General features: G+C 55.6%; 9 protein-coding genes and 1 non-coding gene across 10 annotated transcripts; 7 read left to right on the forward strand and 3 right to left on the reverse strand.

Moving 5' to 3' along the window:
* Positions 1 to 496: 496 nt before the first annotated feature.
* L226DRAFT_547155 (uncharacterized protein) lies at positions 497 to 1,551 on the forward strand (the record flags this gene model as incomplete). Its single annotated transcript, XM_067682476.1, has 4 exons — positions 497 to 533; positions 588 to 673; positions 725 to 866; positions 974 to 1,551. 4 exons carry the CDS (start codon positions 497 to 499, stop codon positions 1,549 to 1,551), a joined length of 843 nt encoding a protein of 280 aa, XP_067532511.1.
* A 584-nt stretch (positions 1,552 to 2,135) lies between these two features.
* L226DRAFT_573605 (uncharacterized protein) lies at positions 2,136 to 3,422 on the forward strand (the record flags this gene model as incomplete). The annotated part of the gene is made up of 3 exons (XM_067684884.1): positions 2,136 to 2,738; positions 2,796 to 2,886; positions 2,944 to 3,422. 3 exons carry the CDS (start codon positions 2,136 to 2,138, stop codon positions 3,420 to 3,422), a joined length of 1,173 nt encoding a protein of 390 aa, XP_067532512.1.
* Positions 3,423 to 3,449: 27 nt separating this feature from the next.
* L226DRAFT_615222 (uncharacterized protein) lies at positions 3,450 to 5,882 on the reverse strand. The gene is made up of 3 exons (XM_067686746.1): positions 5,685 to 5,882; positions 5,420 to 5,625; positions 3,450 to 5,361 (listed from the first exon to the last, which is right to left on the reverse strand). The coding sequence occupies exons 2-3, from the start codon at positions 5,556 to 5,558 to the stop codon at positions 3,854 to 3,856; spliced, it is 1,647 nt and encodes a 548-aa protein (XP_067532513.1). The 5' UTR covers positions 5,559 to 5,625; positions 5,685 to 5,882; the 3' UTR covers positions 3,450 to 3,853.
* Positions 5,883 to 5,976: 94 nt separating this feature from the next.
* Positions 5,977 to 6,058, forward strand: L226DRAFT_t198. Its single transcript has one exon. It is a non-coding gene; the product is annotated as a tRNA-Ala (tRNA).
* Positions 6,059 to 6,248: 190 nt separating this feature from the next.
* L226DRAFT_537690 (cysteine proteinase) lies at positions 6,249 to 9,921 on the forward strand (the record flags this gene model as incomplete). Its single annotated transcript, XM_067681361.1, has 22 exons — positions 6,249 to 6,290; positions 6,342 to 6,570; positions 6,630 to 6,723; positions 6,785 to 6,977; positions 7,027 to 7,111; positions 7,225 to 7,322; positions 7,375 to 7,412; positions 7,469 to 7,489; positions 7,552 to 7,593; positions 7,641 to 7,696; positions 7,755 to 7,847; positions 7,907 to 8,017; positions 8,073 to 8,172; positions 8,226 to 8,260; positions 8,310 to 8,494; positions 8,557 to 8,586; positions 8,642 to 8,791; positions 8,856 to 9,070; positions 9,130 to 9,206; positions 9,268 to 9,415; positions 9,490 to 9,582; positions 9,643 to 9,921. 22 exons carry the CDS (start codon positions 6,249 to 6,251, stop codon positions 9,911 to 9,913), a joined length of 2,406 nt encoding a protein of 801 aa, XP_067532514.1. The 3' UTR covers positions 9,914 to 9,921.
* A 356-nt stretch (positions 9,922 to 10,277) lies between these two features.
* L226DRAFT_615224 (uncharacterized protein) lies at positions 10,278 to 11,395 on the forward strand. The gene is made up of 3 exons (XM_067686747.1): positions 10,278 to 10,606; positions 10,665 to 10,787; positions 10,843 to 11,395. The coding sequence occupies exons 1-3, from the start codon at positions 10,320 to 10,322 to the stop codon at positions 11,213 to 11,215; spliced, it is 783 nt and encodes a 260-aa protein (XP_067532515.1). The 5' UTR covers positions 10,278 to 10,319; the 3' UTR covers positions 11,216 to 11,395.
* An 871-nt stretch (positions 11,396 to 12,266) lies between these two features.
* Positions 12,267 to 14,011, forward strand: L226DRAFT_573609 (uncharacterized protein; the record flags this gene model as incomplete). Its single annotated transcript, XM_067684885.1, has 11 exons — positions 12,267 to 12,301; positions 12,356 to 12,390; positions 12,453 to 12,613; positions 12,679 to 12,718; positions 12,769 to 12,816; positions 12,882 to 12,979; positions 13,032 to 13,120; positions 13,175 to 13,191; positions 13,237 to 13,393; positions 13,519 to 13,608; positions 13,687 to 14,011. 11 exons carry the CDS (start codon positions 12,267 to 12,269, stop codon positions 14,009 to 14,011), a joined length of 1,095 nt encoding a protein of 364 aa, XP_067532516.1.
* A 1,171-nt stretch (positions 14,012 to 15,182) lies between these two features.
* Positions 15,183 to 15,969, reverse strand: L226DRAFT_525062 (uncharacterized protein; the record flags this gene model as incomplete). Its single annotated transcript, XM_067678935.1, has 2 exons — positions 15,183 to 15,427; positions 15,516 to 15,969. The coding sequence occupies 2 exons, from the start codon at positions 15,967 to 15,969 to the stop codon at positions 15,183 to 15,185; spliced, it is 699 nt and encodes a 232-aa protein (XP_067532517.1).
* A 90-nt stretch (positions 15,970 to 16,059) lies between these two features.
* On the reverse strand, positions 16,060 to 16,778 carry L226DRAFT_165791 (uncharacterized protein). Its single transcript, XM_067672587.1, has 4 exons — positions 16,679 to 16,778; positions 16,537 to 16,608; positions 16,409 to 16,472; positions 16,060 to 16,357 (listed from the first exon to the last, which is right to left on the reverse strand). Exons 2-4 carry the CDS (start codon positions 16,554 to 16,556, stop codon positions 16,151 to 16,153), a joined length of 291 nt encoding a protein of 96 aa, XP_067532518.1. The 5' UTR covers positions 16,557 to 16,608; positions 16,679 to 16,778; the 3' UTR covers positions 16,060 to 16,150.
* Positions 16,779 to 20,102: 3,324 nt separating this feature from the next.
* L226DRAFT_165779 (uncharacterized protein) lies at positions 20,103 to 22,062 on the forward strand. Its single transcript, XM_067672586.1, has 5 exons — positions 20,103 to 20,886; positions 21,059 to 21,348; positions 21,411 to 21,536; positions 21,600 to 21,670; positions 21,777 to 22,062. Exons 1-5 carry the CDS (start codon positions 20,493 to 20,495, stop codon positions 21,985 to 21,987), a joined length of 1,092 nt encoding a protein of 363 aa, XP_067532519.1. The 5' UTR covers positions 20,103 to 20,492; the 3' UTR covers positions 21,988 to 22,062.
* Positions 22,063 to 22,144: the final 82 nt, after the last annotated feature.

A 22,144-nucleotide genomic window follows, 5' to 3' on the forward strand; every position in this document is an offset into this window, starting at 1 on the left:
GCGACTTACAATTTGTTCATCACAAACCTGGCCTCCCGAAGGTACGACTTCAGAAAATCGCAGACCGAGACATCCGCCATGATGTCGGCGAAGACACGGTCGTGGTGAAGGTCACTGTCAGAGTCGGCCCTGAGCGTGGGCGCCGGGCGCTGAACTCGATGTCCACAACGGCGCTCAGTTCCTTGCTTCCACCGACCACCGTCCTTTCTCACCTCTCCAACCCCCACAACAAGAAAGACAGCATCCAACAGTACTAGTTGGTTCTTCGCTTGCATACACTCGACCGTCGATATCGCTCGCGGGCGCTATAGTTTCTGGGCTCATCGACCCGACTTGTCCACCTCCCGGAATGCAGCAAGAACACGTTTTGACTAGCTTGATGGAGATGCTCCGAAGAACGTCGGGTGGAAGGCTACGGTTTGATCAAGTTCCACTGCGTCCATAAAGCTCCCAAGCACGTCCCCGCACGTTCGCACCCTCGGGGCATCCGTCCGCCATGTTCAAGTCGCGCGTCGCTACGACTGTTGCCCCAGGTGAGTATTAGTTTCATTACAGAGGGATCAGAAGCTCACGAACTATCCACTTAGCAACTACGCCGGATGACGCGATGAAGCAGGCTCTGCTTGCCGTTGTGCAAGTATGGCTGGATCGGCTGCAGCAGCAGGCGGTAGTGGTGAGTATTCAGTACGTGCACTATTGACCGCGTAGCTTATGAGTTTACTAGACGACCTTCTTTGTGTCTATCGACAGTCTGTTATTCTCGCTGACGTCAACCACACGGAGCAACGACTTGAGTAGCTGGTCCAAACGAGACATGGTCATAAATGCGAGCCTCGGCGGAGCGATCATCTTCCACGTCTGTGCTTGTGAGTTCCTTGCTCTGTTATTTGATCAGCTGCGGTTCATCCCAACCGCTGTATATATATCTATACCATCGTCCATAGCTGTGGTGCTCACCTCCTTCTGTCCACAGCTATCGTCGCATATGTCGCCTCCTTCGTCCTCATCCGCTACCGACTCAACGATGCCGAGAAGAAGGAGGACGACACGGTCAAGGGGCCCCATTCACGCAGTCGCGCGACCTCCACCTCGCGCAATGCCACAGAGAAACGTCGCGGGCGCAAGAATTCTCATTCGCACGCCCACAGGCCGTCCACCTCCGTAGGCTCGACACTGGGCCCCTCCTCTCCCATCGAGGCGATCACAGACTTCCCAATGGAGATGTTCACGGACCTACGCGGCCTCGTGAGCGTGTACCGCACGCACCCGCTGTGGTTCCTCCGCTTTGGCCGCCGCCGCCAGCCGCAGAGGTCGCGCGACATGGACCCGGAGGCGTCCGTGGTAGACGACATTGTCGCGACACTCAAGGGCATGGTCGACACGTTGTCGCGCGCCCACACGGTGTGCGCAGGCATGTCGAGCCTTGGGTTTGTGCTTGCGCTGCTTGGCATCTTGACGTATGCGTGGACCGCGGTGCCCACTGCGCTTGGTATCTTTGCAAGTGCGTGCATGGGTGCGTGCGCGATCGCGGGGGTCGTTGCGCTTTGGTGACCGGGTTCGAGACGATGTTACTTGGATGAACGTGTAAATGACCGAAACGATACGAGACGAGATCTCGGGATGATTGCATACCGCCTTTCACGAGAATGTCGCTTTTGGTCTTGGCTAAAAATGGTGTTGGTGAGTGTTGTCTCCGCATCTGTTGTATGTACCGCTTGTGTCCGTCGGCACCTACACAGACCTACATTCAAACATAGTTCGTATACGTCACGCGTGCCTTGAGGCGCGAATACTACAGCTACCATACGGCGCCCTGGATCCGATGCATGCCGACATACCAGTAGCCGACGAAGACCCAGCAGGCCCTTCGATCCTTCTCTAACCTTGTATCACGATAACAGGTGTCAGCATGATGCGCATGTGCGCATTGCTACTCGCTACTTGTTTCCCACTCGCGGGCAATCTGTCGTTGGTGAGTGACACTCCAACGTTAATTGCTTTGATGAATGAGCGGCTGCGGCGCACAGCCGACTTAAAAAGGCTCGTATAGTCCTTTAAAGTACTGGACACTGGACCTCTGTGGCAAATCGTGCTTGTCAAGCTTACAAGGCCGCTCTCACTGCCCCCGGTCATCGATGGACGAATCCCGCCTCCCTCTAGAACTCTGTGAACTCATCCTCGACGCCTGCGGCCGCGAGTTCTACGTCCGCCTCCGCTACGACACCCTCCGCGCCTGCGCCCTCACCTGCAAGTCCTGGCACCCGCGGAGCAGGTACAATCTCTTGCACCGGGTGAGCTTCCGGCGTCCGCAGCAGGTCGACCGCTTCCTCTCGACGATCACCGCCGATCCCACTCTCGCAGACCTCGTACACGAGCTGCACGTCACCCCGGCGGATGCACACCGCCATGGATTCTTCCCGATCGCGAACCCGCGCTTGGTGACGAAGCTGCGCGGGGTGCATGAGCTCGCGCTCCGCCAGTTTAATTGGGACACGTTCCCGCCCATATACTATGTGTTCGTGGGCAAGTACAACTCGGTGCAGCGCTTGCTGATATCGAACATCGTGTTCCACTCGCCTCGGGACCTCGTGCATCTCGTGCGGTACCTGCCGAAGCTGAACGAGCTATCGTGCGGGGTCGTGCGGTTCCAGGTCAGCTGCACCCCAGAGGAGTGCGCGAAGCTGTGCGCGGTGCGGGAGGATTCGACTTGCAAGGAGCTGTATGCACTTACGCTATGGGTTAGCTGTCTTTGGTTGTTTCAGGGTTGAACGTAGCTGACGTTCATATCATTGTAGAGCCTAGACAACTTCCCGCCCATCATGCAAGCATTTGGCACGAAAGTCGTCAATTTGAGCCTCCAGCAGCTCGAAGGCTCGTGGCCCTGGGGTTCGTCCTTTCAGCCTCGCTCCTCCTACGCGCACACCTGACCCGCCCTTGGCTCAGAGGACACATGCAAGAGTGTTGAGCGGTATCGCTATCTCCGGTCCGTATCCCTCGCTCTGACTGTCAGCAAACCACCCAGTCCGCAATCCCCGATGCCGATAGCCCCAGTTAAGGTCCAGAAACCTCTCGTCCTCTTGCGGCGGCAGTTCGCCTCTCTCCTCCGCAGTATTCGCTCCGAATGCATCCACACCATCACCATACAACTCTTCCCTTCCATGGAGCGCGGCACGGACGCCGGCGGGGTCTGGCACGTCACCTACCATGGCACCCGCACCGAAGCAATCGACCTCCTCAGCGGACAGGAGGCCCGCGACGCCCTGATGGGAGGTCCGCTCGTCAACCTCGCCCTGCTGCACGTGTTCATCCAGGAGAACTCACTCGCACACGACGCGGAGTGGTGGTGCAAGACGCTCCGGGAACGCCTGGGGCCGGTGCCGAGGGAGATTCGAGTTCACGTCGACTATTGTAAGCATTGGTAGGCTCTTGAGTGCCGCGCAAGTTGTGTTAGCTCATCGTATGTATTTCTCTTAGATGCGCCGGAACTTCCGAGAGGGGTATACAACTATGCACGACTATGGTCATAGCGTTGAAGGATGTAACGAATACCTGTTGTCTGATATCTGGTACATAGTCGTGAAGCCCGAGTATCTAACACGACATACGACGCAAGCAGAATGAGTAGTGACCTAGAGGAGAATATGATAAGCAGGCCTAGCCAATCTTACATGTCGAAGTAGCACCTAGCATGAAGCTCGAGCGTATATCCGATGCAGTTCGTACCGGCGCGACGTCCATGAGCGATGTTGCATGTATTGGATCCGGTTACAACGTAGAAATCAGATGCAGTGGCTAGAAGTACAAGAATGCAAACACGAATCAGCACAGCGACCGGCAACGCGATGAACGCACTTCAGACTTTCATACGAACATATCCGTCTGCTAGACTCTGCACACCAGACGAGGACGTCGCGACCGTTCCAATGCTCCCATATGACGACGAGCTCGCCGCTGAGAGTGGGCGTGAGACCGGCTCTCCGGATGAGACCGAGCAATCGGAATCGAGGTCACCCATCACCCATTCACTATCGGAGAAAAGGTCGTCTGTCTCGCTCTCCGACATGGGCGGAAAATCCCCAGACTCCTCGACGTCGGGGTCAGAATTGAGATGGTTTTGCCACTGAGCAGAAGGAGCAGCAGCTCGGGAGGCCGCAGCAGACGTCGAAGACGTCGAAGGAGCAGGGGACGGCGAGCGAGTGTCGATGTCAGTGTCGATGTCAGTGTCGGCGCAGGACGAGATGTCTGAATATATGTACGGTTGCCTGCGCACGGTCTCCATGCTGCTCGTCCTGCGTATGCGCGGGCCGGGGACACCCTCATTCGCCTCCCAGCGCAGGAGCTCCTCCCGTTCGCGTTGGTGGCGCTCGAACAGCTCATCCCACAGGTTCCGCGGCGCAGCTCGTCGACGCTTCCGGACGATCCAGTCCACGTCGACGATTCCCATGTGCGTGATGTCCGCCCAGGCGCCTTCTGCGTCGATGACTGCGCGGCGTTGGATCCCTTCGTGAGCGAAGCCGAGTGCAGTGAAGAGGCGCTGCGCGCTCTCGCGAGAAGGCGAGGTCATGATACGTGCCTGCACACGGTGGGCATCGATGGTCTCGATGGCCCACTGCACTGCGAGCGCGCAGGCCTGCATGCCGCAGCCGCGACTGCGGTAGGGGGGCAGGACAGAGATGCCGACATGCACCTCTCGTGGGATGGACGACATGGTCACGTACACGACTCCGATCGTCTTCCACTGCATGACAGTGGGCGAGTTTAGGTTCTTCTCCTGAGACGGCGTTTCCTCAGAGTTCTGGGGCGGCTTCTCTAGGGACGTGGGGTCAGTCGGTGTGGGAGGATCTGCGTCCGTCGTTTTGCGGTTGCGCCTGCGTGCCTCTAGGAACTCTCGAGTGAAGATGACGGGGTTGTCGAGGACGATGGGGGAGTCGTGACTGGCAATCTTGTGATGGAGAGGGAGATCTAGCTTCTCGATCTCGAGCGAGTCTGAAATGGTAACCTTGACGGGAGAGCGGATGGCGGCGAAAAGTAGGCAGTGATTGTTCGCGAAATCGAAGACGTCTGGTCGTCCAGTGAGCGCAGCCTCGACAGAGACGGCAGATAGCTCTCTCCAGGCGGAAGAAAGCTGTGTAGGGTTGACTACGTGGATGTTATCGATAGCAGCTTCAAGGACGATGGTGTCCTCCAGATGGGCAGGCCCAAGGAAGGCATCATCCGGCAGGAAGAAATCGTCGTCGTCAGATGTGTGTGGAGAACTCATTGCAGAGGCAAGGGGAAATGGAACCAATGCGATATGCTTATATAGTATGGGGCGGTGCACGCCAACGTGTACCCGGCTCAGGCCGTTCTCTGGTTGATAAACTTGAAGAAGTTGTCATTGACACGTTTTCAGACCACATACTACCCACGACAGACTCACCACCGCCTAGCATCGGATATTTGTCAGACTTTGCTTGATCGGATGTCGGCTCGTGGACAGTGAATGACTCCAGCTGCAGACCGCAGCAGTACTGTGCTCGCAGGTCCACGTGCCAACGTGGTCTAATGAATCCAATCATTGGTGCTGCAGGCTATTCAGGACCCAGGTCAGCAGTCGTGCCCGCAATGGCCCGTTCCAGATCGGAGCTGAGAACACACGAGAAATCAAACATCCTTGCACGTCGCTACGGTACTGAAGCACGCACCTACGGAGGTGCTATCCGGCGGTGACTGGCGTTTCTTGGGCCCGACGGTTCCGAGACCAGTAGTGACTACAACCCCATCAGAAACTGATGAATTCGTACGATTGGATGAGGATACGTGGAAGGTGATATTGGAGCCATCCGAATCTTGGAAACCAACCGTTCCAGTCCGCATGCTCGCAGAGCACTTGTTGAAGAGTGTGAAGACGGTTGGAGAAGAGATTCAAAAGGACAAGAATACCACTGGGATTTAAAAAGGTTTATTATATATAAATATATATTATGTCCGAACAGCGGGCACGTGGTGTAGTTGGTTATCACGCTCGCTTAGCATCTGTATATGCGAGAGGGGTCCGGTTCGATCCCGGACGTGTCCATTTTGCTCTCTGCTGTTCTTCCACTCAACATCGTTGCGGCTCTTCCGAACACGGTTCTTCCTAAGTTGAACCTGAATTTAACTGCCGAACTTGCCAACTCCGTCAACGTCGGGACTAGTACTACTAAAGATCGCTGGTCGCCAGTGACCAGGAGTCCTAGTTCTCTTTTTCTGGCATCCTTTGGTCATTCATGGCGTCGACAGCAGGGGAAACGAATCTTCGGGAGGCACAGGTAAGTCTACTGTACTTATCTTCCGTCAAAATCGTGCTCATGACACCGTAGGACTCCTACCACAAAGGGGCTACAGCGGAGCTGGCCAAGGATTTCGACAAGGCGTTCCGGATGTATGTCAAAGCAACGGAACAATACCTCTATCTTAGCAACCGGACTACAGACGTTAGACTACGCACACTCTATAAGACGGAGGCAGGCAAATCGTTAGAGCGCGCGGAAAGGATCAAGGCATTCAGGCGGGATGTCGCACCCGTCTTGAAGGACGAGTTGTCTGCAGGTGAGATGCGTCGGCATGAGCATGTACCATCCAACAAATTCTGACTGGAACGTATTCAGGGGAGCAGCTATATATTCTTCGGAAATCGTCCCTGATCAACCAAGGATTCTTTCCACCTTGGGATTCGCAAGAATCTCCAACCTCTTCATCGGAGTGAGCTGGCATTGCGGCGATCTGCATGACGTACATACTTATCATTTCGTTCCTCACACAGACAACCGTCTCTATCAGCAGAGCAGATCGCACAATCTGCAACTTGGCGTAGATACAGCGGTCCTAACGAAAACAGTCCCCGTCACGATGTCGATCTAGAGCCGCAAGATGTCATGCAGCACATCATCTCGGACTGTTCAGTCTGCGCCGCGATAGTCGTCGCGATCGACCACGATCGGCGCTTTGCTTCTAAGGTATGATTGTGCTCGTATCGTCATACATGGAGCGTTCACGCCGGTCCAGATGGTTTCATCCTCCTTGCACCCGCAAGCGGAGCCCGACCAATTTCAATGCAAGTTCCTGTTTAACGGTACTTTCAGGCGCGTAAGTATACATGACCACCCTGGTGGCTCTGTCTGAGTTCTGACTGATATAATTTTCTAGATCAGTGAGTTCTAAACTCACGAAGTATTCTCCCTGACTGTCTCACCTTCACCCAAGGCATTGACAATCAGCTACCCACATATCCTGACGGGACGCTCATGTGCGTTTCGACGGGTACCAAGGAGCAACTGTGGCCATCACTCGTCGAAAAGGCGGTAAGTGCCGCCTTCACCGGACATAATTTCAAACCTGACGTCGAGATCATAGTATATGAAGCTTGCCGGTGGATATGATTTCGTCGGATCGTAGGTCTGGCTTCCAAGACTACCGCTCAACGCTGAGGCTAAAGCTCGGCATACAGGGATTCAAGTACAGATTTACAGTGAGCCCGTTACCTTCTCGGCTTACGTTATGCCTCGCGAGACCCAACTGAAACCATCCCAGCGCACTTGCAGGTTGGATACCGGAAGTCCTGGACATGAAAGGGTACGACACCATTTTGGCTCGTTGTGTCCATGCTTATTGGCTTTCAGCTCCCACTTCCAGCGAGAGAAGACATGGGATCGACTCCTGAGGGGTTACAATAGCGGTATGCCATTAGCTCGTCGCCATGGTCCAAAACGCTCACGAATTACCAACCATGTCAGGAAACTGCGTGGCTACGCTAGGCACTGGGGAGCAAGTGAGGGTAGCAGACGCTTCCTTGGCCCTCTTGGCGACCCACTGCTATGCAATAATAGGTTTGTCTAGACCAGAATGATGGTCTATCACAATATGCGAGGCTAACTAGGTGTCTCAGGGGTCAATCAATCCAAGGATAACCGGAGACTGACTATCTTCGATCCATGGTTGCAACGCAGTGCCGACGAGGAACGCGCATCCACGGAGGTCTCGACCGAGGCAACAAAGCGTGAGCCTCGATGTGCCCCTCTAGGAGGAACCCGGTTGATAAACACTTCGTCCAGGAACTGTCGAGCTAACGATGGACTCTGTCTACCAGCTCTTCGATGGTCTCTACTTCAGTTGGAACCCGGCGATGTTCAAGCATCAGATGTCCTTTCACGGGTGCGCGTTTGACGGGTATACACTCAAGGCTAGTATGACTGACGAGAGTGCAGGATGTGGAAGCGGGACGGCAAAGGCGGCGACACATGTGCGCAATCATTCTATCCTAATAAAGCTTGCGTCTGATCAAATTGCAGCGATACATGCCAGGATGCAAGTGCAGCTGGAATCCCCTTCGAACGTTTCAGAGGGTGAGACAGTGTGGATCCTATTGACCCGGCACGTTCGCAGCCACCGGTCAAAGGACGAGTACATCGCCCTGAACGCTCATACTGGAAGTGGGTCGATCGCCGCTTCTGACAGTGATGTGCTCTCTACAAAGGTCCGTGTCACTACCGCTCCATTCAACGATGTCCAGGTTCAGCTGACATGGGGTATACACAGGGAGAGTATACCAACTCGCCTCACGTTCTGGTGTGTGACATGTTGTCCGGGGTATAGCTTGCATCGTGACTGAGCGGCATCTTAGGTCAAGCAGACAATAGCTGTGGCAGAGGACATCATTACCCTCATCGCATCGTACGAAGGAGAACGCGAAGACGTCGGTTATACGATTACAGTCTACTCCAACTACAAGGCAACAGCGAACCCCCCGAAGAAGCTCCTTTACACCAAAGACGTGTGTTGATACCTCAACTACACCTACGGCGCAGGCAACGAACCTGATTGACCATCTGCGATAGATTGAGGGTGCTTTCACGCAGAAGACCGCTGGCGGAAACAACACGTACCCAACATACTACCTCAACCCGCAATACCACCTGCGCGTCCATCCACATACCGATGCAGTCACCCGAACTCGGGATGTGAAGGCGCAGTTCGCAGTTGCAGCCAGTGCAGATCGACACATCCCCGTTAACATCATGCTCGCATGGTCTCAAGGCGGGCGTATCAACGAGTCAGCACTAGCATACTTTTCTGCCGTTGTTCGCGCGCTCACCAGTCATGCTACGACAGACTCGGCCACAACGACATCGCGCTCTCATCCGGACCATACAGTTACGGTTACGCTCATGCGACTGGGCTCATCCCGCGTACGTAACGCCTCTCATTGGGCACCACGTACACCGCGCTGAACTTGGAAGTTGGATGCAGCTGGAGACTACACACTTGTCGTGTCCGCCTTCGAGCCCCGGCACGTTGGCAAACTCGCGCTACGGCTCGAGTGTTCGGATCGCTTTGAGATTACTCCCATCTTGCAAGAGGGCGCTGGGATGTTCAGCAAGCACATTCGAGGGGAATGGTGCGTTCCTCATCTCTACTCCGCGCGACGTTTGTGCGCAGACCATCCACACTGACATAATTCCGGACATGCAGGACTGCCGAGTCTGCAGGAGGCGGCCCGAGTTCTGGCACGTACACCTCGAACCCGATGTACGAGCTCAACGTACCATCTCCGACGAAGCTCAAGTGCGTGTTTCTTCCGTCAACTCACCTCGTCTCATGTTTCTCACTTCCCGCGCGGCACAGGTTCCGTCTGCAACTCTCACAGCCATCTCCGTCGCTCGCCCTCAACCTCACCGTGTTCAACACGTCCACAGGGTCTACCCTCGGGCGCCACGTCGCGACCTCGGGTCCATACTCCGACGCGCTCTCTGGGGTCGTCATCGAGAACCTCACGCTCCAGCCTGGCAGATACCTCGTCGTGCCGTCGACATACAGGCCGGAGATGATTGCAGCTTTCAGACTGGTAGTCTATAGCGCAGTGTCTGGTGTACAACTTAGCCCAGTGAAGCGGTGATTCGACGCATTGAACGTGACTGAGGTGCGGTTTACTGCGATAGATACCCCTGTCATGGGGGTCACGGCGACGGTGTCTTGGTAGAGCAGTCCGATGGCCCAGGTGAGATATCCCGGTGGGACATTCTGCGGTGTTCGTCCTTGGAGCGGCAGTGTCATTCTCACCCTGGCGGTCTCTCAATTGAGCCTGGGGTGGTTTTCATTGAACTCAATTGTTGAGTAGGTTCTGCAGACCGGCGTGAGCTACCACCAGTTCTACAGACTGCAGCTGTCGAACACAGACGCTCCTCTCTGCAGACGGTCACGTGCACGCGTCAAGCGCGTCGGAACGCGACGCGTTGACTCTTCAACTGTTCCATTACGACCACCCCAACCACTTCCTCCTCGCAGTTGGCTCTACCAACACCATGCCCCCGTCAAGACAGTCTAAAGGTAAACGCAGGGATCCCGGAATTGACATCGAAGCGCTGGCCCAACAAAAGGCGAAGTACTTCAGGATCCATGCCGAAGAAACCCACTTCCTCGCCTCAGATCCCACTGCGCGAGACAAGGCAATCGCGAAGTTGTATCAGAACCCCGAGGTTAAGAAAGGGCCTTTCTGCGCCAATACCCTCGTAGGGCTTGATGACGACCCCGACGCGTTCTTGCGAGCTGTTGACGAAGTGTTTGAGAACCCTGATCGATCGATTGACCAGTGAGTAGTCTTGTCCGTGACGTGAACCCTTGGTACTGACACCTAGGTCTGTCCTCAGACGTGTCATTCGTATGCATGCCGCTATGTCCGGGCTGCTGGTCTTCAACCAGCACAAGATCAAGAAACCTTTGTCAAATTACAAGGGGCTGGAATGGAAAGTACACGCTCGCTCCCATAAAATGTGAGCATTTTCTGTTTCGGGTCTGTGGAGGAGTCGCCCACGCGGTTATCTGCAGCCACAATGAGTGGATGAACAAGAACATACCGGCACCGCACACTCGCCTCAACGCTTTCGCTCTCCAGGGTCCTGTTCAAAAACCTCTTACTCCTCCACCTTCCCGCGTTGCTCCCACGTCGACGAAGCCTCTTACCCCTAATGCCGTCGACGGTATCCTGTCGAAGGCTAAGCGTGACGATTTACTCAAGATGAGGTTCGTGCTCGAGGGGAACATTGCAGAGGATCGAGGCGTCTGGGAGGTGGAGTCGTATTGTATGAAACGATCTGGAGACGTGGTGTACAACGTCTTGTTTGAAGATGTTGACGAGCCTATCCCGCACGACGAGGCTGACATGCGCCTCCTCCTCCACGACAGCCTTGTCGCCGTGTAGTCACCGATGTGTTGCAAGCCTGGCATCGCACGTGTCGTGCGTTCTCGTACGCATCCCCATGTCGTTTCAACACGGAGTCTGTCGCCTAGCCTCTTCTCAATGTCCCACTTTCCTCCGTCTGGCTGTTCATGTACTATTCACGCACGCGCGCATCCCTTGCGCTCTTTATGATACCGGCACAATCACTGAAACACGAAGGGGCTGTGCGACTAAAACTTGATCTCATTCAGAATTTGTCCTTCAACATGGCCCCGCAAGTTTGTCACCCCTACTTAGGCAGACGAGCGACTGGCTGTCAATCAGAGAGAATGGCCCAACAACCCCGCAAGTCGTTGATCAGCTCGTTTCCCGCAAATCGCTCGTGGTAGTTCGCAGCAGTAAGTATGTAGGGTGCAAGGGAGAGTCGATATCTTCCGAGTCGGGGCTGGCAAAAGTCATACGAGCACAAGGTTTGTCGTTGATCAAACCTCCGGGGTGAGCGTAACTCAATCAACTCATTGCAAATCACCTTCAGTTCACTGTTCCTGGATTACGGCCGATGGGATACGTAGCCGTTACATAGGACCAGAACTATGTACCAGTTTCCCACGCCCGTACAGCTGCAGCGTCCGTCCAGGTCCCAACGGTAACCTCTGCCCCTCAGGTCATTCTCTCAATCACATCGACCAATACAGCTTCTATCTTCCCCTTTTGTCAGCATATAATCGACACCAGACTTTGTCTGATGCAAGTATGAGCCATTGCGTTCGTGGCCAGTCTTCCCACAGCAGGGGCACAGCCAGCTCCTGTGTTTTGTCAGGGTGTTGGATATGCGGCATCGAGCTATCGCCTATTGCGATACTGTTCACAGGTTCATCATGGAGTCCATGTCAATATTGTTCATAGAATGCAATCGCGCTCACAGCCCACTAGCGTCTGGACTACCGCTCCAATTTTTTTTACATCATTCACCGAATAGATCGCTGATTGTCTACAGGTCCTAGCATATGTATATCAAAGACAGCGGCCCTACATTGACGGACAACCTCAGTCATTCCCTGTGTTGGCAGCCATGTCTGAAACTTACGTCCAAGAGATCTCTGCAATGTGCGTCTCATCGTTCTCGCGGTAGCCTGAGAATTTTTGACATCGCCCCCACAGAACTCGGGAGACATACTGCGTTTTGTCAGCCTTTAGTGAGTCGAACGAACTCCGACTGTTACGTCCCACGCTCATGAACTACTTCTACGATCCGCAGCACTACTGTCTTTCGAATGGGCGATCACTGTCGATCGCGAAGCTCGCCTGGTCTGGAGACGCAAGATCACTGGCGCAACAGTGTTGTTCCTCCTGAACAGGTACTGGTTGTTCTTGGAATACATCACGCAAGTGATCTCGATGTACCCTTTATCGGATCGTGTAAGCTCGCTCCCGTTTTCTTTGCTGTGATTCGCTCCAACTGACTGGCCCGCGAACGTTTTCAGGGGTATGTCACTCATACTGTCGTCCAGGACGGGATGGCATGTTACTAACTGATTGCGTCAATGCCTCAACTTGAAGCTGCAATGTCGTAGGTTGGATGGTCATCATCGGCAATGCCGGTCCGCCATACATCTGGGCAGGTTGGTACAGTTTCCCCAAAAGACAATGTGTATTGCTGGTGATTACTGAGTCAAACCGTCTCCAGTGTTCTCCGCTTTGCGCGCATATGCACTGAGCAAGCACAAGTGGTGGGTGCTTCCCCTCACGTTCGTCTGGTTTGTCCCCCATGTGGTGATGGAGTCGGTACGTCTGTCACTCCTTTTGCGCTCGATTGCCTAACGCTGGATGGGCGTAGCTGTACTATTCTCGCTTGAAGCCATTCGAGGCCCCGCCGCCGTTCAACTGCGTATTAACGTCGTCCACATCAGAAAGCGAATGGGTACAGTAAGTCCTGTTTCGACGTCTTGCACGATCACGGATCGCTCACCTATCTGATAGCTGTGAGCATCCTCTTGGTTCAGCGTCCATGTGGAGAGATCGGTGCTGATGCGCAACTCCAGTAACTATCGCTAGTCGGACGTGCGCTATCATCGGCGACCTCGTCGTGTTGTTGATCACATGGCGTAGTACTTTGGGCATTCGGAAAGTGGCGGCTGGTGTGCAAGTGAAGACCTCGTTGACCGATGCACTGTTTAAGGATGGGACCCTGTACTTCGTGTGAGTTTCCGCGCCCTTCCACCTAGTGCCTATAGAAGGATGCATGCTGACGCCAAGTCGATGACCGTAGCTGTTTGATGATCCTCAATTTGCTCAACATATTTTTTCAACGTCTTTCCCGTAAGTCCGCAACGCTTCTCCACGCCGACGCTCTCTCTGAGGCACGCCCACGGTCATCTGCAGAACACCAGCGCTGTGACTGCGTTCCAGGATCCGTAAGTGTTAAGAACCCTCAATGTCTGTTGGTTCGCAAGCACTCACACCCCGCTCACCTCGCTCGCACATCCGTTTAGAATCACGAGCATACTCATCTCGCGCTTCATCCTCAACCTCCGAGACGTGGTCGAAGGGAAGTCCGACGACACGACAGACCCGTCTTTCGTCCGCCACTCCCGAACTGGCACTCTGAACTTCGCAGAGTTCGTCGACTCGATGGGCACGGGCCTCAATCACGGAGCCCACTCAGAGTCGGCCAGATCCAGCATGGAGTGGTCCGATGATGGCCCAGAGGAGAGCGAACTCGAGAGCTTTGGTGCGACGCGGATGTATCCCGGGAGCAGAACAGACGAGACGACGCTGAGGCTACCTGGCAGCCCTCTCTCCACCGAGGGGCCATAGGGAGTCGGCATGCAAGTGTGGCCTAGTAATTGTAAGGTGAGCTGACTTTTCGCCGACTGTAGAGGGTTTCTGCTCCAACTCAAGCTCCTCATCCCATCCGTGTTTTCGCGCAGTCCGACCCGGAAGCAATGTATCAATATCATATGCGTAGATGGCCAATTAGATCTTGAGCGTCCTATTCTGCCGCTGTCTGTGTAGATGCTCCCTCGTCGAGCACGAGTGCCAGCACTCCAAGATATGAATCACCGAAGCGGCAGGATGCTCGTCGGGCCTGCAAGTTCCAGTACAGGGCCAGCGCATTCTGCTCCTTTTCTCCCGAGTAAAGTAGCCCTGGATGCTGATGTCCTGGATGGGGCTCGGACTATAGTCTATAGTGATCTCAACCGCAAGTGTAGCAATAGGTGAGTAGCTCCATTGACACCTATGTCGGATCGAGTGTATATTTATTTGACACTACACTTCGCATAAGCAATGCGCAATGGGTGTTTAGCCATCTGCGCAAAGTGACGAAGTTTCTGATGGTCCCCGCAAATATGCATGAAGCCTTCAACGCTCGTTTCGAAGGGCTAACCAGTTGCTACACGAACAGTAATCGCCACCGAAAGAGAATATGCGCCCAAAAATGGTTTGTAGACCGGTGGATGCGGAGCATATGACGGGAACGGAGGCGGTTGTGGTACCAAAGCGATGGACGGTGGATTTCGAAGAGACATATCGAGGGCTGTCAGATCACGTAGGAGTGCATGCGATAATTCTACGACCTGGGTACAAGCGCGTGGTGGCGGCAGAGAATTAGTCGGAAGTCTAGCGGCACGTCGTCAGATGAGATCCACGAATGACATGATACCGACCTACGCGGTCAAAAATCACTGGGCGCTGCTATGTCCTTCTTCAACCTCGCATGTTTGCTTCTGAAATACCGCAAGTCAGTAAAGCGAGATCCGAGCTGCATACTGAGGGTCACACTCTGGAGTGACTGAACACTTGCACAAACCGCCACTTCATTATCTTCTGATGTTGCACTCCCTTGTGCGCTCTGATTCTCCTCGGAGAACACGTCCAGCCTATGTCGCTATCGCGCGGATCGCGTGGTGTTGTGGTATGCGCAGAAATCGTTCTGTCAGCTCTCGTACGCTCTACTAGTAATATTCCGGATCGTAGTGCTCGACCGTCAATCGTCTTGCGGATTCGTCTCCCCTTTCCCGACAGAACCCCCTTCGCCCAGGCCGGCCCCGTTCTCCGATCCCGACTCTCCACTAACAGTCCCCTGCTTGCCATTATCACCTCCCGAACTGGCGCTCCCATCGGCTGTAGACGACTCTGAAGAGTGAATCTTCTTAGCGGCCGCGCGGGCGCGCCAACGAGCGGAGACATCCCTGCTGATCTCCTCCAGGATGCGGGCAGCGCGGCAAGTAACTGCATCATTGTCATCGTCATCGACATCGACATCGACATCAGCCTCCCAATGCACGAAGGAATGCGAGAGTGGGAGTCCGGGACGCACGGTACCGGTATTCGGGCCAAGGCATCCACACCCAGGGAAGGATGCGCCGCGGAAAATACTTCTCTTCGCGCATATAGCACTCGTCGAACATCGTGGGCAGGACGTCCGCATACTCTGGCTTGTACTGGAGCGCTTTGATCGGCGGCTCTCTCCCGTGGACTTGCGGAGCAACGAAGAGGACGACGAGGTAATCTTCGTACCGCCTGCCGTCGTCGCCGGTGGTGTAGATTGGAATAAGGTCGACGCCGTCGCCTCCCCAACGATCCAGGATCCTGGCAGCCGCGTCTTGAACTCCTTGAGATTCGATCTCCTCAGACGTGAGGTCGTGCGAGTAGCAGAGGAGGTAGAGGTGGTTCCTGGTCATGCCGAAGCCAGCAATCCAGACATCGCAATCAATCGTAGGGAGCGTCCCGTCTCCACATACTCTGCCTGGCCACCATGGATGTGCGCCCATGACAGTGGTCGCAGTGGTCGCAGATGCGGATGAACGAAGGACAGGCAATGGGTTGTGGCAAAGTCGAAACAGGGTTTTCAAACGGTGGGACGGGCGTCAGCATATGACTAAGCGGGGTACGACATACCATATTTGACTGCTAGGACCGGAAATCACGGGAAGGGTTAAGATAGCGCAATACTCAGGATTCGGACCCAACCTCTCTCTTGCACTGAAGAACCAAACAAGAAGCGACACAGCAGGGTACACAGATGAGCACTGGAAATAACGCGGCATTATGGCCCAGCTCTTCCATCGAGCAACTTGACCCATGCCGGGCCGGGTGGTTTGAAACCACGAGATGTCTCCATGCAAGTTCATCGCGCGGGACGTTCCACCTTCTTGGGATCTGCAGTGACGAGGTGAGGCATGCACAGTCGCAATTTGTCCTTATACTCACTGGCATGTCGACTACCCTCGATACTATCGTACAACCTCCGAGTCGTTTCTGCTTCTCAACTCCACTGCGGTGGAGAGCGAAGTCAGCCACTGCTGACGCTGAACGTTGCAGGATTCGGGTTCACTCACCTAGGTTCACGAGTTTTCATCACGTATGCTATCGTACAACTTGGTGAGGACTTCTCCGCGGCTCCACTCAGGCTGGGATGCAAGGCGGCGAGAAGTCAGAACTGTCACCATGACGAGACTCTCGTAGCCCAATGGTGCTCACCTTGCGAGGACGTGGGCGCCGTATTATATCGTACAGCTCTCCAGACTGCTGGCACCTTATGATATCGTACAACCCTCCAGACTACTCGGCGGCTCCGCTGAGACGTGAACGGTCAGCCACAACAGCTGCGTGTCGGAGAGAGGAGCGCCCACCCAGCGAGGATGCGGGTGCCGCATCATATCGTACAACTCCCCAGACTACTCTGCAACGCGAACGAAGTCAGCCAGAACAGGCTCTTGCGTGTCGTCGCACTGAACAACGAGCACTCACCCAGAGTCGTGAGCGAACCATGGTATCCTACAACCGTCGTTTCTTCTTTGACTTCTCTTCGTCGTCGCTGTAGTACATGATCGAGGTCAGCTCAGCTCCGTCGCGAGGTGTTGAAGAAATCGAAAGGCTCACATGGCGATATGGGTTTTGTGCTTACGTCTTGGAACTTGGAAGGGAGGGAAGGAAGAAACGTCGTCCAGTGTGCTCTTCAAGGCACGGCTCTTCTGTCGAACAGAAACCGACGGGGAGCGGCTAACAGACCGGCGACGAGGCGAACTAACGGAGGATCTTCTGTAATCGATGGGTTCGTGTCGGCGAGGGGGGGAGGGTCACTGGAGAAGAGGTACTCACCACCGGTGCTATGGGGTTTCATATTTTCTTGACAGGCTTCTTTTCTGGCCTGGCGTTGTTTTTGACTTTACAAATTATCTGAGCATCGATGTCAGCCCCGCCACCAGTCAATCGACAGGAGGGAAAGACACGCGGGTTCGAATACGAAGTGCGTACCTGGCGTCCCGCGCTCTGCTATATGGTTTGGTTTCGCATCGCTTCTTTGGCGTGCTCGCCATCGACGCTAGAGAGGCAAGTATGGGCGGCTGAGCGAGCCATGTCGAGGAAGGGTGGGTACTCACCGGCCGTCCTAGGCGGCCGCCAGGGCTAGTGCGCTTGACGAGGAAGGCATGCGACGACAACTGGGATGTCCTGGGGTATTTGATTTGATGGTTTCATAGCTATCAGAGACGATGTCAGCCCAGTCTCGGGCGGGGGCTGGCGGGAAAGTGGGCGGAAGTCGCAAGACTTGGGGGAGGATGTACGGGGTGCGAGAAGAAGACGAGTGAGTGGACGACGCTCACCTGGAACCTCCGGGTGAAACAAAAACTCCAACAACCGGAGGCCGTATCCTGAGCAGTGGGCAGCGACTGAGCGACGAGGATGGAGGATGGGGGATGCATGCGTGGAGGGGCTTACCAGCCGTCCTGGGGTACCTCGTTCCTCCGCTCGGTCTACTTCGCATGGCGAGGGAGACTTGCGATGGAAGGAGTCCATTGGAGAGAGCAACACGGCAGCGAGAAGGTCCTTTAAACCCCCGGGGGTGCGGCTGACAGCCTGCCAGCCGCGAGTAGAGGCCTCAGCCTTGCTCGGCTTCACCTTCCGATATTCTCCGAGTTCGCGTTAGGCTGTGGCTGCATTGAACAAGGCAGTCTCATGCAGAGTGTGGTGCGTTGACAGTCCCGAAGACATTCAGCCAGCACGGCGGAGGAGTGCCTGAGTGCTGCAACACGATCGCCGACCCGAAGGGCACGCAAGAATGGAGACAGGATGGCTACAATATAATTTAGCGTTACCGTGCGTGTATACACGAGTTCCACGACGACGATGAGAGGTTGAATTGGACGAGGAGGAGAAGGAAACATGGGATGATGGCATTGGGAGAGAGAAGATGTAGACGCAAGCACCTGTATGGCGCGTCCTCCGAGTCGGACGATCAGCTGACCGCGCCTCGCGTCTTGGATGCGATGGCAGAGTCTGCCATCCAGGATCATTGCGAGAACGTCTGGACAACTAGCAAATTCCTCCATAGAGCCTGAACAGGTATGTAGGTATCGGCACGTCAATATTCCATTCTCACTCAGCGACCCGAGCCCACTTCTCGACGAACCCTCCTAGTTTCCGCTTGTCTCTCGAACTCATCTCCGATTCCTGCAGCCGCCGTTCGTGAGTGATACTCGGAGATACTCGGTCAATGAGGGAAGGAGACAATACTGACCTTCTGCAACCTCGCAGCTGCACTCACGAGTTCTTCGGCCTTCGCACCGTCGCGTCCTCCTGCAACGCAACTTGCGCAGCGCTCGGGGCGAATGGCGGTGAAGTATTCACAGGGGAATTCGCATATGTAGCAGACAGGAGCGGGGCTGTCCTTCTTGACCTATGAACGACAGGCCAGCCGCCCACATATCTCCGGTCTTGCGTGCGGCCACAAGCCTATGGGCCAGGGATGAAAGTTCGGACTCGACGTCGAAACGATTGAGCAGGACCACAGGTTTCTCCGTTTCCGAGCCTGCCAGCACTTGCATCAAGCAGATCGTTACCGGACAGGGTGCGGATAATTTGATGGACGTGCTCAGGAGTCAGAAAGCCCTCCAGCAGTTCAGCAGGTTGAGCTTCGAGGAATGTCGAGGTCCTCCGCCTCGGATTGTTTGGACGATGCGATCCCCACGCTTTCAAGCAAGGTTACTCGCGCGACCTGCAGACGGGCAGACCAGTGCCAACGATGGCGGCGACCAAATGCAGTGGCAGTCTCGCAGCTGTTAACGTTCTTTCGAGTGTTGTGCTCTATATGCGTTGTCGTCTGTTTCGCCCCTGGAAGAGTCGGCCTCGGCAGCAGGCTATTTCTGTCTGAGTTTCGGCTGGCGAGCCTCGAGGTGTCGCCCTAACTCCTGACGCTCAGCGACCTGTTCAGAACGCTCGACGGTCGACCACATCCTGTTGGTCCGAACAGTTGTAGCACAGGCGAATAAAAGGCAGTGCGCACGCGCTGGGAAAGAATCGGTGCTCACCAGAGGTAGGCAATAGGCCCGGTTGCTCGTTCAACGATCTGACGAGAGTGGTCGGTGGTCGGTGGCAGCACTGCTGTCATATTGCAGGACGCTCGTGCGGTCCACTGCACAACTGTCTGCTGCACAGTTGAAGATCAATGACCTGATGTAAGCTCGTTGGACACGAATGCATCATCCATGCCACTGCCAGGCGTGCTCACCTATTATTGCCCATATGCCGAGCGCTGATTCATCCTCTGTTCTCACATAAGTTTGCGCCATCTGCATCAGAGCCGAGCGAGCGAAGGCATTGTGGAGTTCCTGTCAAGTTCCTGAGGAGCATGCGGGTCGACTGGCGCGAGCCGAGGTCTTCTTCCCGGTCGGGTGCTGACACGGACTCGAACCGATGTTCGGCGAAAAGGTATACGAGCGTTGTCGACCAAGAGACACCGACCGCGCTATTATGAATGTTAACATGGCTGAGCAAGTGCGCACGCCGCAGAGCAAGTCGGAGGTGAAATGTGCGGAGGCACGGGCACTGGGCAGGGGCGTCATGGGGATCTGGGATTGGATCTGGAGACACGATCACGGCGGGCGCGTGAGGCGGGTCCCCATCGCAACTTGGCCCCCGACCCGGCGGAGAAGGGCATACGCGCCTCCTTTCATTTTCTCTGTTCTTTTCTTATCTCGGTCTGGTTACCTCACCCGCGACGCCCAGTGCGCTGTCCCATTTACCCGGCCTGGACCCGGTGTATGCGCCTCCTCCTCGAACCCCTTCCGCAGCAACACCATTCTGCACAACATCCTAGCACACCCCAGTCGCAGGCATTCGACAAACCACACACTCGTTATCCCACTCTTGTCGGTCTTTACCCTCCCCTGCCGCCTGGATACTCCCTCGCGCACCCTTGGCATCCTCTCCAAGCAGCAGCACGTCCTACGCTGCTCTGGAGACCAGCATTCGCGACACCCTGGCTGTCCACATCTCCTGCTGACCGCCCACGCTCATGGCGGAGTCTTTCCGCCAAAACAGCCTAACCCCACACGTCCTAACGATCCTCTCATGGCTCCTGCTCCTCCTGGCCTTCGTCAGTGATACCCATGCCTCCCCCATCGCCCGCACGGACGTCGCGCCAGACCTCGCAGCGCACTACTGGAAGCGCGTCACCCCGGTCGTCGTCACTTCGGAAACGGGCGACAACACCTCCGTCATAAATCCTACCAACAACCAACCGATCGCTCAAGGTCCTGGCACCGATGGAGGAGGCACTGACTTTTCGCTGCCCGCAATCATTTGGCTCGCGTTCGTCTTCGTTACCGGCATCCCGCTTGCACTTGCGGGCGTCCGCCTCTATCGTGTGACCACTGGACTGGGCATCGGTCTTGCCCTCACGCTTTGTGGTGAGTACTCTCAACGATGGCCTCCACTACACCGTTCGAAATGCACGTATATCCCCGTCGGTCGCACCGCTACTTTGACTCTACCCGAAACGACCAGCCGACCTACGTGATCCGCCATGTCTGTGTCCAGAAATAGCATGAAACTGACCATCCTCTCCGTTTCTGCCCGCAGTGTGGGCCGCGTTCGTGAACACGGTCAGCGCAGACGGCCTCTCCGACATCGTCCTCACCGTCATCGGCATGGGAGGATTTCTCGTCGGGTTCATCTGCGGTGTGCTCGACTTTGGGCGGTGGGCCGGCATCCTGCTCATCGGTTTTCTCGGCGGGCTCTCGGTTGGCATCCGCGTCGTCCTCCTCCGGCCGGGGCTGCTCATCCCGACCTATATCGTCAACTGGCTGGTCCTCGTGCCGTTCATGCTCATCGGCATCTTCTCTGTCCTCCTCAAGCAACGGCTGGGTATCGTGCGTAATTTCAAGTGACTGTATTGATTGTCTGCGTGAGCGGCCTGACGTCCGTCACGTAGATCTCATGCTGTGCGGCCATTGGCTCGTTCCTCGTCGCACTGGGCGTCGACCTCATCCTGGAGAAACAGTCCGGCTGGAGCTTCGCCCTCCGCTTCATGTTCGACCGCAACAACTCGCATTTCCTCGTATGTGCCGCTGCGTGCTGTCGCTCACTGTCCCTGCCCCTGCTAATATCAGCGCGCGCACAGGCCATCGTCCACAAGGGATACGACCCCTCGCTCATGACCCAAATCATCCTCGGCGCATCAATAGGAGCCATGTGCGTCCCCTCCCCTCCTCTCCTCTCCTCTCTCTTTATCTAAAATAAATATCAATCTCATCCTCCGCGGCGCGTGCTGACGCGATCCGGGTACTATTATGCACAGCCCAATCCTCGCATTCGCGCAGCACAAGATCTTCAAGGGGCCCTTCCGCCGGAAACCCACCGACACCGAGTTCGAGACGGCCTCGTTCGTGGGCTCGGACTCGGAGGACCCGAGCATGGGCAGCATGACCGAGCTCAAGAAGCCCCCGCCCCCGCCCCCGCCCCGGATGTCGCGCATGCAGCTGCTCAAGAGCCGCTTCAGCTTGTCGTAGCGATCGCCCACCGCCCTGAGCCCTGAGCCCGGGTGTTCCCCCTTCCCTTCCTCCTCCTCGCCTCTCGTCTCTCGTCTCGTGCACGCACCGACGAGTCACCCGCTGCACCCTGCATTTTTTTTCGCATATAAGCTTGTCTTGTTTACTTTTTACTTCT

Source organism: Lentinus tigrinus (assembly GCF_003813185.1).
Source record: "Lentinus tigrinus ALCF2SS1-7 unplaced genomic scaffold L226scaffold_26, whole genome shotgun sequence".
In the NCBI taxonomy this organism is placed as follows: Eukaryota; Fungi; Basidiomycota; class Agaricomycetes; order Polyporales; family Polyporaceae; genus Lentinus; species Lentinus tigrinus.

What these genes read in the sequence shown, in the direction of transcription:
- L226DRAFT_615222 (XM_067686746.1), bottom strand. Translation starts at nt 5,558, where the DNA reads ATGATTGGATTCATTAGACCACGTTGGCACGTGGACCTGCGAGCACAG. An exon ending in ATATCCGATGCTAGGCGGTG is followed by an intron (nt 5,362 to 5,419) that starts GTGAGTCTGTCG and finishes AACTTCTTCAAG; the next exon opens with TTTATCAACCAGAGAACGGC.
- L226DRAFT_615224 (XM_067686747.1), top strand. Translation starts at nt 10,320, where the DNA reads ATGCCCCCGTCAAGACAGTCTAAAGGTAAACGCAGGGATCCCGGAATT. An exon ending in CCTGATCGATCGATTGACCA is followed by an intron (nt 10,607 to 10,664) that starts GTGAGTAGTCTT and finishes GTCTGTCCTCAG; the next exon opens with ACGTGTCATTCGTATGCATG. An exon ending in CACGCTCGCTCCCATAAAAT is followed by an intron (nt 10,788 to 10,842) that starts GTGAGCATTTTC and finishes GGTTATCTGCAG; the next exon opens with CCACAATGAGTGGATGAACA.
- L226DRAFT_165791 (XM_067672587.1), bottom strand. Translation starts at nt 16,556, where the DNA reads ATGAAAACTCGTGAACCTAG. An exon ending in ATGAAAACTCGTGAACCTAG is followed by an intron (nt 16,473 to 16,536) that starts GTGAGTGAACCC and finishes TCTCCACCGCAG; the next exon opens with TGGAGTTGAGAAGCAGAAAC. An exon ending in CGAGGGTAGTCGACATGCCA is followed by an intron (nt 16,358 to 16,408) that starts GTGAGTATAAGG and finishes TCGTCACTGCAG; the next exon opens with ATCCCAAGAAGGTGGAACGT.
- L226DRAFT_165779 (XM_067672586.1), top strand. Translation starts at nt 20,493, where the DNA reads ATGGCGGAGTCTTTCCGCCAAAACAGCCTAACCCCACACGTCCTAACG. An exon ending in TCTTGCCCTCACGCTTTGTG is followed by an intron (nt 20,887 to 21,058) that starts GTGAGTACTCTC and finishes TTCTGCCCGCAG; the next exon opens with TGTGGGCCGCGTTCGTGAAC. An exon ending in GCAACAACTCGCATTTCCTC is followed by an intron (nt 21,537 to 21,599) that starts GTATGTGCCGCT and finishes GCGCGCGCACAG; the next exon opens with GCCATCGTCCACAAGGGATA.